Below are 18,895 nucleotides of genomic sequence, written 5' to 3'. Positions count from 1 at the left end.
CTATAAAGGAATCAACAGAAACTTAAATGACATAATCATGTAATACAGTTATTGAGTGAATGGCAGAATGGCTGTCAGTCCTGTCACTGTCTGTCTGCCTGCCCCTGACTCTAACGAGAAAGACTCCATTCCCCGGAATTCACCTGTGCTTAACCCTCCAGATCATGTGACTCATCGGCGTTCCGGCTCGCCGAGCTTCTAATTATCACACACACCTGGATTCCTTTGTATAAATAATCCCTCATTCCATGTTGCGTTTCATTTGTTTATTGACCTTTATTTACTGAGCCTTTTTGTTTATTCGACTACTCCTTTGCCTAGCCCTTTTGTTAATTGTTAGCCTCTTTGGTTTTGACCTTGTTTTGTATTTTGTACATTCCTTTGTGATGGCCTTTTATCTCATTTTTGGATTTACCGTGTATGACCTCTTTGCCCTGACGCACTCTGGTATGTTGTGTACTTTTGCTGACTTTTGGTTACTGACCCTGCCTGTTATTGACTACTCTCTTAAGCCTGCTGCTTCATTTAATAAATAAAATTTTTGGAATCTGCGCTGTCTGTTCCATGTTTGGCACATGTGACAATGGCAGTGGGTCATGTTTAGTGATGAGTCCCAATGGTTGTCACATGTCACACGTCCAGAAGGCCTGGTATCATGGTGTGGGGTGCAATTTTGTATAATACATTACATTAAGGAGGACCTGCAACCAGTGACCCTACCTTTTCTAAATCACACACTCTGGTGCCCTATATTCCTACAGGTCAATGCTCGTCCACATACTGTTTCTTTCTCAAGAGCTTGCCTCGAACATACAGATGCTATGCCATGGCCCTGATTAAAAATGTGTGGGTTGCTATTGGACGCACTATCAACCCTCCACCCCTATCGCACGATCGGCAGGAACTGCATGTAAATTTTCAAGCTGCATGGCATGGATTATAGCTGGACACCATTAGGAACCTCTACACATCCTATTAAAATTAAATTAGACATTTTCAGATACAGAAAGTTCCTCAGTTGTAAAGATCAGTCACAGTCAAGTAAACAAAATTAAGACTTACAGTCTATTTACATCAGTTTAACCACCAATACAGTTATAGATAGCACAATCAGCAGGAACTGAATGAGAATATTCAAGATGCATGGCATGGATTATAGCAAGACTCCATAGGAATCTCCATGCTCAGAAATGTGGCATATTGCATTATACAGGTTGCAAGAGTTACACACTACATCAGTATGTGTAGGTCAAAAATTAACAGATCTGGAGTTATATATCAGTCCAATATCAGTCTAGATTTTGAATTATTTATTGCTCCTAGCAACTCAATTCTACTTTTTTGTTAAGTGTATCATTTACTTTATTGCAAAAGCCTTTATTACAACATGGTACACTTTATTACAATCGCTGGCACATTTATGAGCTCATTTATGTTGTAACTCCCTTATAGACCTACTTTACAGAGATACACTTTCAGCCTGCAGATCAATCCTCATTCATCACCAGTCCATTTATAGCCACAGGCAGACTGTTTATTAGCGATAATTTGGCTGTTGGATTGTGCATTAGTGCCACTGGCATGGTAGAGATATAAAAGTGTGGGTAGATCAAGGGGTACTTATGTGCCAAAACTCATGGGATGGGAATGATGATCGTGTGCAGTGGGAGACAAAAAAAAAAAAATACATGTGGGGACTTCTGCATTGAATATGGATATAGAATATAGGATATCGGCTGTTTACTAATATTCATACACGCAAACATATCGCCTTTGATTGGCTAACAGCAATGCAAGGCAGCGAGATGGACAACGGTTTGAAACTTTTTAAAATAAAGACATTTTTACACTAATAACAGTCTTCGCAAAGTCATATGTTACCCACTGATCTAGTCTTAGAGTTTCTGTAACATGCCAAATCCACCGGAGATCCTATGTTAACCTATGCAAACACACAGAGGTGGGTAGTCCAGGTCCACTAGTGTAACTGGTGTAAACAGAACTGTTTTTAAAGTACACCTGCCTATCTGAATTGTACTTCGCTGGTGGTGTTCCATAGAAAATTCTAACTACTTGTTCCTTAGCTATGAATTACTGGGCAAAGCATTTAACACTGATGTGATATTTGCACAAATAACACAGGAACAAACTGCCATGTTGTTTCTAGCGCTGTTAGCTCCTGTCTGATGAGACGTGCCTGGCTGCCTGGCTTCAGCTCTGTCTGTGGGTGGTCGTGAGCCAAGGTGGGCGAGGCCATGAACACTAATTCACAGGTTGGCGTAGACACAGTGCTTTTCCTGATCAACTTATTTTTCTTAATATTTTTTTTCTTAGCTACTACAGAACAATAAAAAGTGGATTTTAGCAGAAGGACACCTTTAACGATCAATTTACATAGAACTTTCTTATAAAGTCGCCGGGTAAGGGAATGTTTTTACATCAAAACAGGTTAATTTGTTCATTCTGACCATTCTAAACTTCACAAAGTTCATCAAGAAGCTAACAGAAATAATTCTTACCTCTTTTTCTAAAGCTTTATTGTGAAAAAACATTGATATTCTCTGAATGTCCTCAGATTTGAGCCATTGCCTGAAAGAAACAGCATGAGAAGCATTCAAGCATATATATTTAAGATTAGGATTTCACATTTCACACATTGAACCAATGTAAATGACTGGAATGTCAATGGGACCCAAAATGTACTTTTGAGAGTTGATGCCATCAAATGTTCGTATCATCCTTTCATTAAGTTCCTCCTCAAATCGCTTCTTCTGAGACTTCGTTCTGTGAGAAACCAGATAAGGTATATTTTTGAGAACCTTTTTCACACTTTGAGCAGAGAGATATTTTTCAGGCGTTTTGCTGAAAGCGAAGCGATTGCAGACTGTATAATAAAAGGAACAGGTCGTACCTCTCCGAGCGTCTCCGAAAGTGATACTGACCCAGTGGCACATCCTATTAAAATTAAATTAGACATTTTCAGAGACAGAAAGTTCCTCAATATTAAAGATCAGTTACAGTCAAGTAAACAAAGTTAACAAAATTAAGACGTACAGTGTATTTTACATCAGTTTAACTACTGCTACATTATTAAACAGAAGACAGAAACTGTCGTAGACTCACAGCGGTGTTAATTTTGCCGTTCTCATTAGTCATGCTGTCCCGGTGGTGCAGGTTGGCGAAGGGCTTGGCAGCCCCCCAGGACTCCAGGTATCGGGTCATCCTAACTGATGCTCTCATCTTCGCCCCTTCCATGGTGTGTCGTGGCCTGTAGTGATGCTGGGGACTCCTCCTCTCAGCCTGTTCACATAGAGGAGACAACAAATTTACATATATCTGAAAACCAGAGTAGAAAGGCCTGTAGAAAATTTCTGTAAAAGACATAACTTAATTAAGGTTAATTTGAAGTAGTAAGCAAAAGTCATCTTAAGTCCTAACCAGACAAGATTAGTTTCTCAGAGGGACGTCTGTGAAAAATATTTCACACTTCTACTCAGTAATAAAACTCTTGCATCCGGACTGAAATTGAAAAAAAACGGAGGACCAGTGAGTTTTTTGGCTTTCTCAGACACATGAAATTCAGGCGTTCAGTAGCTCCTCCATTTCCACTCACTGTTGTGTTTTTACATGGATCTCTGTGGAAACACGCACCCAAAGTTTAATTACGGTGCGTGACAGTGGACAAATAGCTATTTTATTAAACATAAGGTGACAAAACTCAGAGATGTGAGTCTGGACGGGACTAAAATCACCGGACGATCACAGAGTTCAGCGAAAAACAATAAATAATTCAGCCTGTAATTTTCTCAGAGGACGTCTGATAAAAACACATACATGGTCGTTCCGGACGAGAATAAAATCACACAGGACCCCCATAAAAGAGAGAATTACCCCAGGACCCCCTGAGAAATCTATCCCGTCCGGATAGGGCTATACTGTGTTGGTCTATCACTGGTTATTATCACAGTTGAACAGTAGTGGTGGTCAGCAGAACATTACATAAACGTTTTGTTATTACTTTTGCTTCAGCTTGGCAACAATAGTACTTTAACCCTTTGAACCCTAGGCTGTTTTGGTGTGTTTTTTTCTTCGTTTTTGTCAGTTCCTATTTCACGTCTTATAACACAGTAATTATATCAGACAGACACATGCCCTGAGCTCTTTTACTCCAGAAGCCACATGACTGCTGAAAATATAATCATTTAAAATGTAAAATGAAGCAGAATTGTTAAATTTTCTTGGAACTAATCATGTTTTGGTCAAACTTTTACCAAGCTTTTTTATTTTTGAATGTATAGACTTTAAATATATTCACACCTAAGATATCTTTTAAAAAATGGTTAGACTAGAGTGTATATAAGTTATAAGCATAATAATATTGATGATAGTTTATTACATGGCTTTGACAAAATACATGAAGAGCATCAGGTGGATTTCTTTTTTTTTGATAATCACACCTCTAGGATACATGTAGATTACTAAAAACCTGACACTCAGAGCAGCCTATGCATTTCAGTATTTTGATCAGTATTTTGAAATGTAAACTTTTTAGTCTATAAAACCCTTGGAAGTCTTTTAGGAGTTTAGACTTGAAGATTGAGATATGGATGTTTAACGACTTTTTGACATTTATATATAAGCTGTCTGACCAAAGGAGCATGGGTCCCCCCTAATATATTAACCTTGATAGAACATGTCATAGTACATGTGATAGTTCCTCCCAGGGTTCCTTCCTCCTCCAGCTTTAAGGAAGTTTTCCTTGCCCTTATTGCTCACTGGGGGTCCTGTGTTATATGTTCAAATGTTTCTGCTTTCAGACCTCAAATAGTGCAAAGTTCATATTTATAAAGTTTTAATAGTTTAGAAATCAATATTTGGTGAAATAACTCTTTTGTGTTTCTTAATCACAGTTTTCATGCATCTTAGCATGTTCTCCTCCACCAGTCTTACACACTGCTTTTGTCTCTGTCCCGCGATCACATTTCTGTAAAGCTGTAAAAAAAAGTGCTATATAAATAAATTTGCTTTTATTTAAATTTTATTTGAAATCCTCTACCTTTGGGTTGATGACTAGATAAGTCACAACTCCGTGCTCTTTCAGGTAGGCATCTCTCTCCTGGCCGTAGCCGTCCTCTACTTTATACGCCCCGTTCAGATGCTCCAGTGTGACGGAGGTAATGTGAACACGCCTGTCCGTCAACAACAGAAAACATGTATTAGGTTTTGTACACTGAAAAAAATTATGTGTAAATTTTACTTAAAAAAAGTTTACTAAAAGAAAGTATTGATTCAGTAAAAATAAATTAAGTAAAGTTTACTAAAAGAAAGGATTGATTCAGCAAAAATAAATTAATTAAAGTTTAATAAAAGAAAGGATTGATTCAGCAAAAATTAATTAATTAAAGTTTAATAAAAGAAAGGATTGATTCAGCAAAAAATAATTAATTAAAGTTTAATAAAAGAAAGGATTGATTCAGCAAAAAATAATTAATTAAAGTTTAATAAAAGAAAGGATTGATTCAGTAAAAATAAATTAATTAAAGTTTAATAAAAGAAAGGATTGATTCAGCAAAAAATAAATTAATTAAAGTTTAATAAAAGAAAGGATTGATTCAGCAAAAAATAAATTAATTAAAGTTTAATAAAAGAAAGGATTGATTCAGTAAAAATAAATTAATTAAAGTTTAATAAAAGAAAGGATTGATTCAGTAAAAATAAATGAAGAAAAGTTTAATAAAAGAAAGGATTGATTCAGTAAAAATAAATTAAGTAAATTTTACTAAAAGAAAGGATTGATTCAGTAAAAATAAATTAAGTAAAGTTTAATAAAAGAAAGGATTGATTCAGCAAAAATTAATTAATTAAAGTTTAATAAAAGAAAGGTTTGATTCAGTAAAAATAAATGAAGTAAATTTTACTAAAAGAAAGGATTGATTCAGTAAAAATGAATTAATTAAAGTTTAATAAAAGAAAGGATTGATTCAGCAAAAAACTACATTAATTAAAGTTTAATAAAAGAAAGGATTGATTCAGCAAAAAACTACATTAATTAAAGTTTAATAAAAGAAAGGATTGATTCAGTAAAAATAAATGAAGTAAATTTTACTAAAAGAAAGGATTGATTCAGCAAAAATGAATTAATTAAAGTTTAATAAAAGAAAGGATGGACTGAATTCACTTCACTTATTTACTCTATGTAACATTTAAGTCTTGAAACTGAGTTGAAGATACTTAAATTTATCTGAAATTAAATTTACTTAAATAAAGCAAAACTTTTTTAAAGTAAATTTTAGCTATCTTTTTTTTTCAGTGCAGGTTCCAGCAATTATTTCATACATTACAGAATGAGCTGACAAAAAAACATAATACTCTCTCTTACCCTGGCACACCGCCAGCCTCCATGTGATTGGCTAGCGTCACGTCATGTGACCAGACGTCGTACTGCCACTTCTGGAGGCCGATGACGCCGCAGAGCACGTTTCCCGAGTGAACACCCACTCGCATGTTAATGTCCACGCTGGTGGCGTCGCGCACCTTCCTGCAGAACACAATAGTGGAAGACTGTTAGAAACACTTTAATCCAGATATACAGCATTTCAGTAGCTCTGAACTCTGAACATGCAAACCCTGCAAAAGCATCTGCGACCTTTGGAAATGAGTTTGGCCTTTTGCAATGTTTATTCAAGTTGTTCTCTAATCCAGACTGAAATTTCAAAAGTGTGCAGTGGAGCACAAAGCTAAAGAGATTGCAAAACCATGTCTCTGTTTATCAGCCTCGCTGCCTGTGGGAGGGTTTCTCTTATGCCGACTGAAGTTAGCTCTAATCCTGAATTCTAGCCCTTCGCCAGTGAAAGGTTACATAGTAAAGGAATGCTATTCTGAGGAAGATTTCTTAACGGACTCTCCTAGCAAAGGTCATGGTTAGAAAAAACAGACAATGCCCAGACACAAATTACACAGTTGGGACGCATAAATCAAACTGCATGAATTCTGTCAATATGAATTCTCCCAGTAAAACAACACAAACAGTAAACAATGCTCACACTCTTCATAAATCATTCACTGGCCACTTCATCAGATTCTCTTCTGTGTAGTTAGAGATAGAGTCAGTACACAGTAAATCCATAATACTATATTATTCTACTGCCTCTTCCTAATCCCAGTAAATCCTGAGTGTTAAACAACCCACAGGGTCGGTGCTATTTGTCAAACTTGACAACCAATCATGAGCTGTTTTAACTCCCCATAGTGTATTCCGTCTCACAGGCTTAAGGTCATTATGGTTTCTATGGTGATTTTTAGGGGTATTAGTCCGTTTTCTTGTGTGTTATACTGTATGTGTCTGTTCAGATAAACACGATTTACAGGAACGATTACTGGGGTGATATATTTAATTGTTACTCAGAGGTGTACAATGTAAGAATTTCTCCTGACCCTGAAATGTAAAAAGTTTGATTTCTCAATGGCTTTTGATTGTTTTGATTGCTGTATACAAACTGCTGTTACATATGGGATGATAATTGCCAAAAAAATAAAAATTAAGACTCTGGAAATTGGATACCCCACCAACATTTTTAAAATGTTTTTGCAAATATGCTGCATATTGAGAGGCTCAGATATATATTGTCTGGTAATTTGAAGATTTTTTTTTTAAATATTGAACCCCTTTTTGGAATACCTAGATAATACACACTAGGTTGAAAACTGTAGCTTATTTTAGTCTCTTACTCTTTTCTTCTCTTTTTTCACCACCCTGTTGGACTGCCTAATGCACGTGAACCTTTTGTAGTGCGCTCTCTAATGTAACGATTAGGATATGGATACATTTTTTGTTGTGTTTTGTTTTGTTGTTTCTGTTTGAATTGCAGTTTCATTGTTGGTGTTAATATTGTTGGAAACTTTGTAATGTGAAAATCGTATAAATAAAGGTATCAAAAAAAAAAAAACGGGATTTACAGTACCAATCAAACCTTTGGACACAACTTCTCATTAAATATATACAGCTCTGGAAAAAAGAGACCACTTAAAAATGAATATGAGTTTCTTAGATTCTATTAAATTGAAAACCTTTGAAATATAATCAAGAGGAACATGGATGATCACAAGCCGTCAAACCAAACTGAACTGCTTGAATTTTTGCACCAGGAGTGCAAAAGGCATAAAGTTATCCAAAAGCAGTGTGTAAGACTGGTGGAGGAGAGGATGCCAAGATGCATGAAAAAAGATGCAAATATTGATTTCTGAACTCTTAAAACTTTATGAATATGAACTTGTTTTTTTGCATTATTTGAGGTCTGAAAGCTCTGTATCTTTTCTTTTTTTTCAGCCATTTCTCATTTTCTGCAAATAAACTTAAAAGTGTTAAATAAACCAAAATATACATTTAGGTGCTCTTATCTTAGGTGTTGTTAATTTGTGGATTCTGAAGCTGGTAACTCTGATTAAATAATCCTGTTCAAAAGAGGGGCGGTCCTGATGAGAGCCAGTTTCATCATGACGCTTTGTTGGTCTTTGTGACTGCACTTCAGGATATTTTCAAAGTTCTGGGAATCTTTCAGATTGACTGACCTTTATTATTTAAAGTTCCTTTTTTCTTTACTTTGTTGAGTAGTTCTTGCCATAAAATGAATAAGAACATTACTTAATTTGGGCACAGATCTGATTGGCAGAACACGTCAGAATTAAATCCTTCTCTGTAGTTTATCGGTTTGGGTCCACATTGGACAACGTCTGGGTCCGGACCCGGACCACGGTCTGCCTATGAGTGACCTCTGTTATAAAGTGTCCATTACATCTCAGTAATGAAAAATATTTCTTATTACCTATAACAGAATTGCTGCATCTTACATTAGAACTCTGAAACTGCTAGGTCTACAGATCGTAGAGTTTACAGCAATAAGTCGTCCCAATTTGTGTGAGCAATGAATCTCTCCACACTTTCCCTCCATAGCAAATTACCCATCGCTTCACTAATACAGAGAGAACATTCTGAACAGGATGATGCTGCAGCACGGACTGCAGAACCAATCATCTCACACGTGGTGACCTCTGCGGCCCTGAAGTCATTATCAGGACATCCAGACATCATGTTCTACTCAACTGCAGCTCAGACTTATCAGGCCTAGACTCTGCGGGGCAGACTGGGACAGCAGGAGCCTTGGGCCACTTGTGGCAATTGCCAGCATTTTATTACAGCTCTAGTTATTATTGGAGTATGAGATTGCACAGGCATTGCACAGATCTATATCCAGTCTAGTAAAAAAAAAACTACTAGAATAATAAATAAAGTTGTCCTTCTGTTTTTATGCACTTAAAATTACATTTAAAATTGTTATAAAAAGTAAACACCCATTAGAAACGCCTGAATTTCTGCAAAGATTACTAGTAAAATGAGGTAAAATATGTGTTTTCCCTATTTACACAATTAAAGGCGAGCACAGTTTAACTAAACCTATAACACATTGTTGTACTAACTTTGTTTTTTATATTGAGCAATGCGCAGGCTTACAAAAAATAAACATTGAGTTTAAAAACCTGTATCTCCCGGTTTAGCAGTCTAAAACCTCAGTCTAACATTACCTGTATTAGGACGTGAGCTGCAGAAGTTTTTGAAGTGTTTAACCCTTGTGTGGTGTTCATATTTTTGTTACTCGCTTACTTTGTTACTTGTATTTAATTCAGCAAAATTAAGCAATTTTACATTAAAATGCTTTACACATGCTCGCTTCACCTAAATTGTAAGCAATATAAACAGCTTACATGGTTAATATTTGCCCTTTACCTTTCTTATGTTACATTTCTTTCAAAAAGTGCTACTCTTTTTTTTATTAGTTTTTTAATAAAATGTAAAAGAAAATGAATTAAACTCAAGATATGAGTAGAAAATTTGTTTAGTTTCAAATTTACAAATGAAACAATGTTTATTAGCCCTTGGCCAAACATACTGTATGCAATATAAATGTGTGTGTGGGGGGGGGTGTACAGTGTGTGTTTATCGAAAATGTGTTTTGATATATGTTTTTCACAAAAAATGAGCCAATGCCACTGAGTTTGAGTTAGAAAAAATATTTTTTTAGTATCATTTAATGAAAAATGAAAACGGGTCCCACAGACCCGAACACCACACAAGGGTTAAATGTGCCAATGTGTTTTAATTTGTCAATATTTTTGGCATATCTGTTACTTTTTTATCTATAGGCTAGCAGTCAACTGTGCACCATGCAGCTTGATTTAGAGAGCATCAGTGTGTCTTTGCTATCGTAACTTCGGGAAAAGTATGCCTTGTGCGCCACGAAATGTGCAAAGGCATGTTCTAATTCTCCTAATTTCTCCTGTGTTTTGGGTGTAACGTGAAATAAACCAATCAGTGTCACTTGCCACACCTTTTAGGAGCCAGGTGCAGTCTGACTTTAGAGAATTGCTATTTCAGGGGTGCAGCTACCTGGACAGAGGTGCAGTTACCTGGACAGGGCTTCAAATTCCAAAATTTAAGGACATCAGTTTTAATAGGAGAACAAAGATCTGTATGACACTTTCTCAGTTAATGAATGCAGCAAACATGCTATAGAGTTATAGATTGTTTTCTTCCTTTGACCAGTGCAACAAAACTCATTCCTTTCATTGTATTATGTTATTATATGTTATTATACACTGTCCGGCCAAAAAAATTGCCACCAAAAAAAATGTCACACACTCTAATATTTAATTAGACCGCCTTTAGCTTTGATTGTAGCACACATTCGCTGTGGAATTGTTTTAATATTCTTCTGCAATGTCACAAGATTTATTTCAATCCAGTGTTGCATTAATTTTTCAATAAGATCTTGCAGCAGAATTGATGATGGTAGAGTCTGACCACTGCACAAAGCAGCTCTTCTCCATCCAGCACATCCCAAAGATTCTCAATGAGGTTAAGGTCTGGACTCTGTGGTGAACTCTCTCAATCCATGTGTGAAAATGATGATCTCATGCTCCCTGAATCACTCTTTCACAATTCCAGACCCATAATTCCTGATATTGTGATCTTGGAAAATGCCCGCGCCATCAGGGAAGAAAAATCCATTGGTGGAATAACCTGGTCTATATTCAGTATATTCAGGTAGACAGCTGACCTCATTATTTCAGCACATACTGTTGCTGAACATAGACCTGCAGACCAACTGCAGCATCAACCCCACATCATTTACTTACTTAAATCCAGATGGAGACTTTTTTTTTGGTCAGGCAGTGTATTAGTTTTTTTATTAAATGTCAGTAACAACACTGTATTCATTAAGGCTCTGGATGCACTATGACCCTGACCAGAAAGAAGCAGATGAGGGATGAAGTAATAACACTGTTTTATAATAAAACACGCTAAGTAAATGCCATATTATGAACCCAGTTGCATTGGTGTGTTGATCTAAAGCACATAAGTCCAGCATTGTGCATTAAATAAAACAAAAGCACTTACTTGATGGCCTCACACATGTCCAGGCCCATTTTCACACAGTTTTTGGCATGGTTAGGCAACGACTCAGGGAGACCGGACACACAGTAATAACAGTCCCCGAGGATCTTGATTCTCATACATTCATTTTCCTAATAAAAAAGACAGAACGCAGTGTCAGACAGTCAGAAAATGTGCTCAGAGATACACGTGACATCTTCTGAATTGTGTTTTTGGAGTGTGACAGATTTGTAGAACCCTGCAGCGTCAGAAACATCAGGGAATATAGCATGAGTCATACTACGCTATTATGTTGGACGAATATCAAGACCACTGGCGGCTTACCTTGGCAATCTGATCAAATTTGCCAAAAAGCTCATTCAGCATGTGGACCAGCTCTCCGGGAGAGCAGTCGCTGGCCAAGCGAGTGAAGCCAACAATATCAGCATACAGAATACTGCAAGAAAACACAGCATATCATCAGTCTTAATGTGGACATCAAAAAAATGAAAAATAAAAAAAAAAGACTGGTAATGCTTCATATGAATCATCTAATCATAAAGCAGTATCAATGCAATTATATTTGATTATATAGCATAAATAATATGTTAATATTAATATTAATAAGAGTATGTTCATAATCTTATGTATAATAAGTCATAGGCTTATAGTGATATACACAATTTTAGAACTCCCCTGATATTTCCCTATATTTTTGCTATTCTAGCTCTTCAGGTCCAGTCAATAACCCACACAATTTTGCAGAAAACTGTCAGGGACTTTGAGGAAAACATTTTCTTTTTTTTCTGTAGCAATGGACATAAACTAAGCTTTGGAAATGGATTTTAAAATATGTTCATGTTACAAAGCCTTCCCTGGTGAAAAAAAACATATATACTTAATTGTATCTAAAACATATTAAGAAATATCTAATTGTGCTAATATACTAGCAGATATATACACTTACTTAAAATATATTAAAAGTACATAAATATTATGCTTTTATCAAATGTTTGAAAGTAAAATTTGATCATACTATTTAAAAATACAATATAGTGTACTTTAAATAAATAGACTACTGTGAAGTACACCTGGTTTAATGTAATTCTATATACCTTTAAAATACTTATTTCCAAATATACTTTTGTACATTTTTGTATAACGTTCAAAAAATATGAAATTACTACATTGGCAATATAAAAAAACATATATTTTGGTATTACATTAATAAAACAGTTAAAATGCATTTCAATGCTCAGTAATTACAATGAGGAAAATATAAATAAAAGTAAATTATAGGATATAGAGTTAAATAATACATTTAAATGTCAAATAAAAAATGTAAAGTAAATTTGTAACACGCTACAAATTCCAGTACAGTATATTAAAATATATATTTTTATACCTAACAAAGTATAATAGAAGTGTGCTACTTACAAAAGACAAAAACAAGAAGCATATTTGTATTTGTTATGTAAATAGATTACATATATTTAACATCAATTCTGAGTACATTTCTAAAATACTCAGTATATATAAAATATACTGATTAATAATGTGGCTACAAGTACACTTTAGTGCACTATAGCATATTAATTCTTAGTACACTTTAATCTACAGGTGAAGTGCAGTAATAAAGTCATTTCTAAGATGAGAAATTAAAAAACACAGCTTGTCTGGGCCGTACAGCACTGCTACCGGACAAATAAAAAAATAGGGGTGCTCTAAAACTTCTAACCAGTAGTGTAACTAACACATTATAAGATAAGATACAAGTATGTGACTTCATAAAAACAAGTTTCACAATGCCTTATATTAGTATGGACAATGTTCTAATGAACAGATACTATAAGGCAATTAGGAAACCTGTCTTTATAAAGCCATACTTTACTTCACTTATTATTCAATCTTATGACTGTTATTGTAAGGTATAATGTATGCTATATTATAAATAAAGGATCTATTAGGAAGTGTTACTGAAAAGATCATTATGAAATAAAATATAAAAAATGTAAAATAATGTATGAAACACATATATTTGTGAGACTATCACAGTAAAGCTCAGTTATTACAGGAAACACATTTTATATGCTTGAGTCATTCTTTTATTCACTGTCCCTCTGAAATGAGTGTTCTGTTTACAGCATTTCCTTTGCTTTGGCACATTTACAAAGAAACATTATGAAGCAGCATCCGCTGAAACGGGTCTAAAAATATTCCTCTACTGCCCACAACACCTGACTTCACCACCACGCTCTGCTTTCTCAGAAACAGATCCTGCAACTCCAGCCTCACAGTCCTCAAATGGCCCTCATGTAAATCATCCTCACAGTAGAACCGGCCTTTTCAGAAGCTCTGGCACTGCACTCAGATCTGTAGTACTTACGCTAAGAACATGACACATACACTGTCTTACAAACTCTTACGAACTCACTCAGCATAAACTAGAACTGAAAGAGGGGTTACGACACAGACCAGGCCAATCAGCTCCAAGCTAAACTGGAGAAGAACGGGGATGTCACTTATCTGCAGGCTAAGTAGTCCAAGTGTACTCTGCAAACTTTGCTGCAGCAGTAGTGTCATGTTAGGCAAAAACAACAAGCATGATGTGGATAAAAATAAATAAATAAATAAAAAAGATGCTAAATAATATATAAATACATTTTCTACAGTATTTATAGTAAGGTTTATGCTGTTTGCTGCCTTTGACACAGTCTGTTATGACACTCTTCAGTAGATACTGACACTGCACTAATATGGTTTAAGTTAGGGCAGAACAATGTTATAAAAATATGATCTTCATATATCTTAGTTTCTTACATATCAACTAAAAAAAAATTTTATTTGTATCAAAATAGTAACAAAAAGCACCATGTTTATTTTACATTTTTACTTTCATGCAAGTCCATATAGCAGGTGAACACAGTGATATTTAAGAAGATAAATTAAGTTCATAGGATAAAATAATTCTTGAAAAAAAAATTAGGCAGGGGCATAAATTTAGGCACCTCAACAGAAAAAATACATCAATATTTAGTAGATCCTCCTTTTGCAGAAATAACAGCCTCTAAACGCTTCCTATAGCTTCTAATGAGAGTCTGGTTTCTAGTAGAAGGTATTTTGGATCATTCTTCTTTACAAAACATCTCCAGTTCAGTCAGGTTTGATGGTTTCTGATCATGAACAGTCCGCTTTAAATCAAACCACAGATTTTCAGTAATATTCAGGTCTGAGGACTGAGATGATCATTCCAGAACGTTGTACTTGTTCCTCTGTATGAATGCTTTAGTAGATGTTGAGCAGTGTTTAGTGTTTAGGGTCGTTGTCTTGTTAAAGTATGCAGCCCCGGCGCAACTTCAACTTTATCACTGATTCTTAAACATCAGAATCTGCTGATATTGACTGGAATCCATGCGACCCTCAACTTAAACAAGATTCCCAGTACCTGCACTGATCACACAGCCCCACAGCATGATGGAAACACCACCAAATTCTACTGTGGGGAGCTTTAAGTGTTTGTCTTGGAACACTGTTTTCTTTTTCCACCATGCATAAATAACCGCCCTCCAAATAACTCAATTTAAGTTTCATCAGTCCACAGCACCTTATTCCACAATGAAGCTGACTTGTTTAAATGTGCTTCAGCTTTAGCATACCTCAAGCGACTCTGTTTGTGGCGTGTGCTCAGAAAAGGCTTCTTCTGCATTACTCTCCCATACAGCCTCTCCTTGTGTAAAGTGAGCTGAATAGCTGAACGATGCACAGTGACTCCATCTGCAGCAAGATGATGATGTAGGTTTTTGGAGCTGCTCTGTGGGTTGACTATCACTGTTCTCTCCATCCTTCTCCTCTGATTATCTGAGATTTTTTCTTGTTCTGCCACTTCGGGTTTTAACTAGAACTGTGCCTGTGATCTTCCATTTCCTCACTATGTTCTGACAGCTGAAATCTCTGAGATTTGAGCTTTTTGTATTCTTCCTCTAAACCATGATGTTGAACAATCTTTGTTTTCAGGTCATGTTGCCGCTCTTCAGAGAAGATGCAAAAAGGAGAAAAACTTGCAATTGGCGCCTTATCCCTTTCTTATAACTGGATTCACCTGTGTATGTAGGTCAAGGGTCAATGAGCTTACCAAACAATGCACCTGCCTAATTTAGTTTAAAGAACTTTTGCACACCTTCTGTAAATCCTATAAACTTCATTTTACTTCTCAAAATATCAATGTGTTCATCTGCTATATGAAATATTTAACTGGAATTGCTGATTTGAACAACTAATGATTTATAAAGGAAAATCATGAAAATTATCAAGGGTGCCCAAACCTTTTTATACCCCTGTATTTCAGTTAAGAAAAAATAAAATAAATATGAAAATCATTGCCACAAACAATAAACAGGTTTCCTGACAGAAGAACAAGTCTATATACTGATATGCCCTCTGACATGTTTTATATGTTTAATATATGTATGTATGACTGTACTGTATGTATGTATGATCTAGATTCAATATTGAAGATCACTCTAAAATGTATTATAGTCTTTCATATGGTGTTCCACATGGCTCTGTCCTTGGCACAGTACTCTTTATTAATTACATACTCTCTCTGATAATGTAATATCACCACAAAACATGGCCTGCAATTTTACTGCTATGCAGATGATACTCAACAAACAGAACTACAAACTATAAGTTGTGCTTGAAAGTTTGTAAACCCTTAAGAATTTTCTGACTTAAAACATCATCAGATTTTCAAGTCCAAAACCTAGATACTGAGAACCCAGTAAAACAAATTAAACATATTATTCATGGTAATGTATTTATTAGGAAAAATATCTCATACTATTATTCATATCTCCTTATTTGTGAAGGCAACTATTATTAGCATTTATTAGCAGTTAGTTTGAGGTTGAAATTAGAGTTAGGTGTTTTCAATCAATGTGAAGACAATCAGGTGTGAGTGGCGGAGACTGTTTTATTTAAAGAACAGGGATCTATGATAGTCTGCTTTTTACAATGTGAGTTTGTGGAAGTGTATCATGGCTTGAACAAAGGAGATGTTTAAAGACCTAATAAAAGGAGATGTTGATGCTCATCAGGCTGGAAAAGGTGACAAAAACATCTCCACCAATCCCCAGTCAGGCAGATTGTGTACAAATGGAGGAAATTCAAGACCATTGTTACCCTGCCCAGGTGTAATCAACCAACCGATGAACCAGTTTAGTAGTCTGTAAAGTTCACAAAAGATTCCAGCTTAACTTGTAAGCAACTGAATGCCTCTAATGAAGGAAATGATAAAACTGATTAAGAAGCTCTTACTGTGAAAAGCAACGAGCCCAATCTGAAAAGTCCACACTTAAAATTATAGAAGTTATTTTTTTGATAGTTATTTTTAAAGTTATTTTTGTAATAGTCTATGATGTCTCAAAGGAACACAGGTTAACTTGTAAGCAACTGAAGGTCTCTGATGAAGGGACTGATAAATCTGATCAAGAAGCTCCTACTGCAAAAAAGCAAACAGTCCAAACAGAGAAGACCACACTTCAAATGATAGAAGTTATGGTAACACTTCCTATTATAAATGCATTCATAATGCATTATATGACATGCATACTACCTTATAATGACGGTAATAAGCCTGTATAATAACTTATTAGTACTTACAGCGACATTCATAACACATTATAAACTGGAGGTGTAAGGGTTTAAAAAGAAAGGGCTTATAATGTTTTATAATATCTGTTCATAAGAACATTGTACAATGTAGTGTTGTAATGCACTATAACACAGATTTGGTATATTTTGGTATAATGCATTATAATCTGCAGCTATGATTTTTTTTTTTTTCAAATTAAGCATATGAAAACTCACTTCACATAAAGTCAGAAATGACTTTATATAAGGCTTTAGAATGTATTACACACACATATAAAAGCTTAAATTGAGAAATCATAGCTGCATATTATAATGCATTATACCAAAATATACCACTACAATGTTCTTATGAACAGATATTATAAGGCATTGTAAGCCCTTTCTTTATAAACCCCTATACTTGTAGTTTATAATGTGTTATGAATGTCGCTGTAAGTACTTATGAGTTATTATAAAGGCTTATTACAGTCTTTATAAGGTATTATGCATGCCATATAATGCACTATGAACGCATTCATAAGGCATTATGAATACAGGGTTCATAGGAAGTGTTACCGAAGTTATTTTTCTGATAGTTATTTTTTTAAGTCATTTTTTAATAGTCTTTAAGGTCACAAAGGACCCCAGCTTAACTTGTAAGCAACTAAAGGCCTTTGATGAAGGAACTGATTAAACTGATTGAGAAGCTCCTACTGCGAAAAGCAACGAGGCCAACCTGAAAAGTCCACACTTCAAATCATAGAAGCTATTTTTTCTGAGCATAAAAAAAAAATAATAGATTCAGTATTTTACACTTACTGTCTAAATAGACTTTATATATACAAAGAAAATAAATAAAATATGACACCTTCTCCTGTGCAACCCATCCATGTCTGCGTCCAGACTACAAATAATTCTGACTTTACTTCCTCAGCACTTTCACATCACATCATATCTGCACTCTCTTTCAAGTGTCCTCCAACTTCTGCCCAAGGAGTCTCCATACAACTTTCTGCAGTCTGTCTGCAAATTCATTAATATTCAGTGTGTGAGTGAGGACAGAAATATTCATCACTGCTTCGGGGCAGCGTGTGTGAGAGAGAGAGGGGGGGGAATAGGAGGGGGGGGGGGCAGTACCTGACGTTGGTGTGCCTCTGCACATATAAATTGTGGAAGTTGTTGGTGTTCTCTACTTGGCCGAAATTGGGGCCTTGGAGCCTCTGTATAATCTCAGCCTTCATCACCCGGGCTATGTGAGCCGGCAGCAGAGACAGCAGCAGACGCTCCTGAAACACACAGCAGACATGCAGTCAGAGCAGATTCCACAGCACTATTCCAGCTGTGCTATTAATTGCTGTACAAATTCACAATCACCTATTATTTATTATTCTATTAATCTATTTTGCTGAATTAAAATATAGGAATGAATACAATAAAAGAACAGGAACAATAACAATAATATAGTAAAGCATATGTTATTAAAGATCTCATTCCATTGTTTTTTCATTAATTTTAAAATGTCTAGTTGTGGTCTCTAGTATGAATGAATGCCATGTAAGCTGGTTTTTGTGAAGAAAAAAAAAAGTGTTCCGGTAATCCAGTATAACGCTGTTTTAGTCTGGTATAGGAGTGGACAGGAAGAATTGATAGGATTTTAGCTCTTGCTCATGAATATTCATACAGTAAATGCAAATATATCACCTCTGATTGGCTAACAGCACTGCGACACCAGGAGGCAGTGAGACAGAAAACAGTTAGAAATGTTTTTTTTTTTTTTAAGACGTTTTTTACACTAATAACACTTCACAATGTCATATGTTACTTTACAACATGTGT

The 18,895-nt window shown here is 35.3% G+C and overlaps 1 protein-coding gene across 2 annotated transcripts in view; it reads right to left on the bottom strand.

Annotated features, from left to right (window-relative positions):
• adcy2a (adenylate cyclase 2a) overlaps window positions 1-18,895 on the bottom strand; it is a 231,342-nt gene that overhangs the window by 43,175 nt on the left and 169,272 nt on the right. For both annotated transcript variants that reach the window (XM_049480739.1, XM_022674109.2), the window contains 9 exons: window positions 18,197-18,345; window positions 11,774-11,885; window positions 11,453-11,580; window positions 6,380-6,538; window positions 5,057-5,189; window positions 3,124-3,300; window positions 2,912-2,955; window positions 2,704-2,784; window positions 2,520-2,589 (listed from right to left, as the gene is read on the bottom strand). In XM_049480739.1, the coding sequence (XP_049336696.1) occupies window positions 2,520-2,589; window positions 2,704-2,784; window positions 2,912-2,955; window positions 3,124-3,300; window positions 5,057-5,189; window positions 6,380-6,538; window positions 11,453-11,580; window positions 11,774-11,885; window positions 18,197-18,345 (1,053 nt within the window). The remainder of the gene's footprint in view (window positions 1-2,519; window positions 2,590-2,703; window positions 2,785-2,911; window positions 2,956-3,123; window positions 3,301-5,056; window positions 5,190-6,379; window positions 6,539-11,452; window positions 11,581-11,773; window positions 11,886-18,196; window positions 18,346-18,895) is intronic.

The sequence above is a fragment of the Astyanax mexicanus genome, chromosome 6 (genome assembly GCF_023375975.1).
Source record: "Astyanax mexicanus isolate ESR-SI-001 chromosome 6, AstMex3_surface, whole genome shotgun sequence".
Lineage (NCBI taxonomy): Eukaryota > Metazoa > Chordata > Actinopteri > Characiformes > Acestrorhamphidae > Astyanax > Astyanax mexicanus.
Note: the sequence above shows the minus strand (reverse complement) of the source record. Positions and strands in the feature narration are given on the sequence as shown.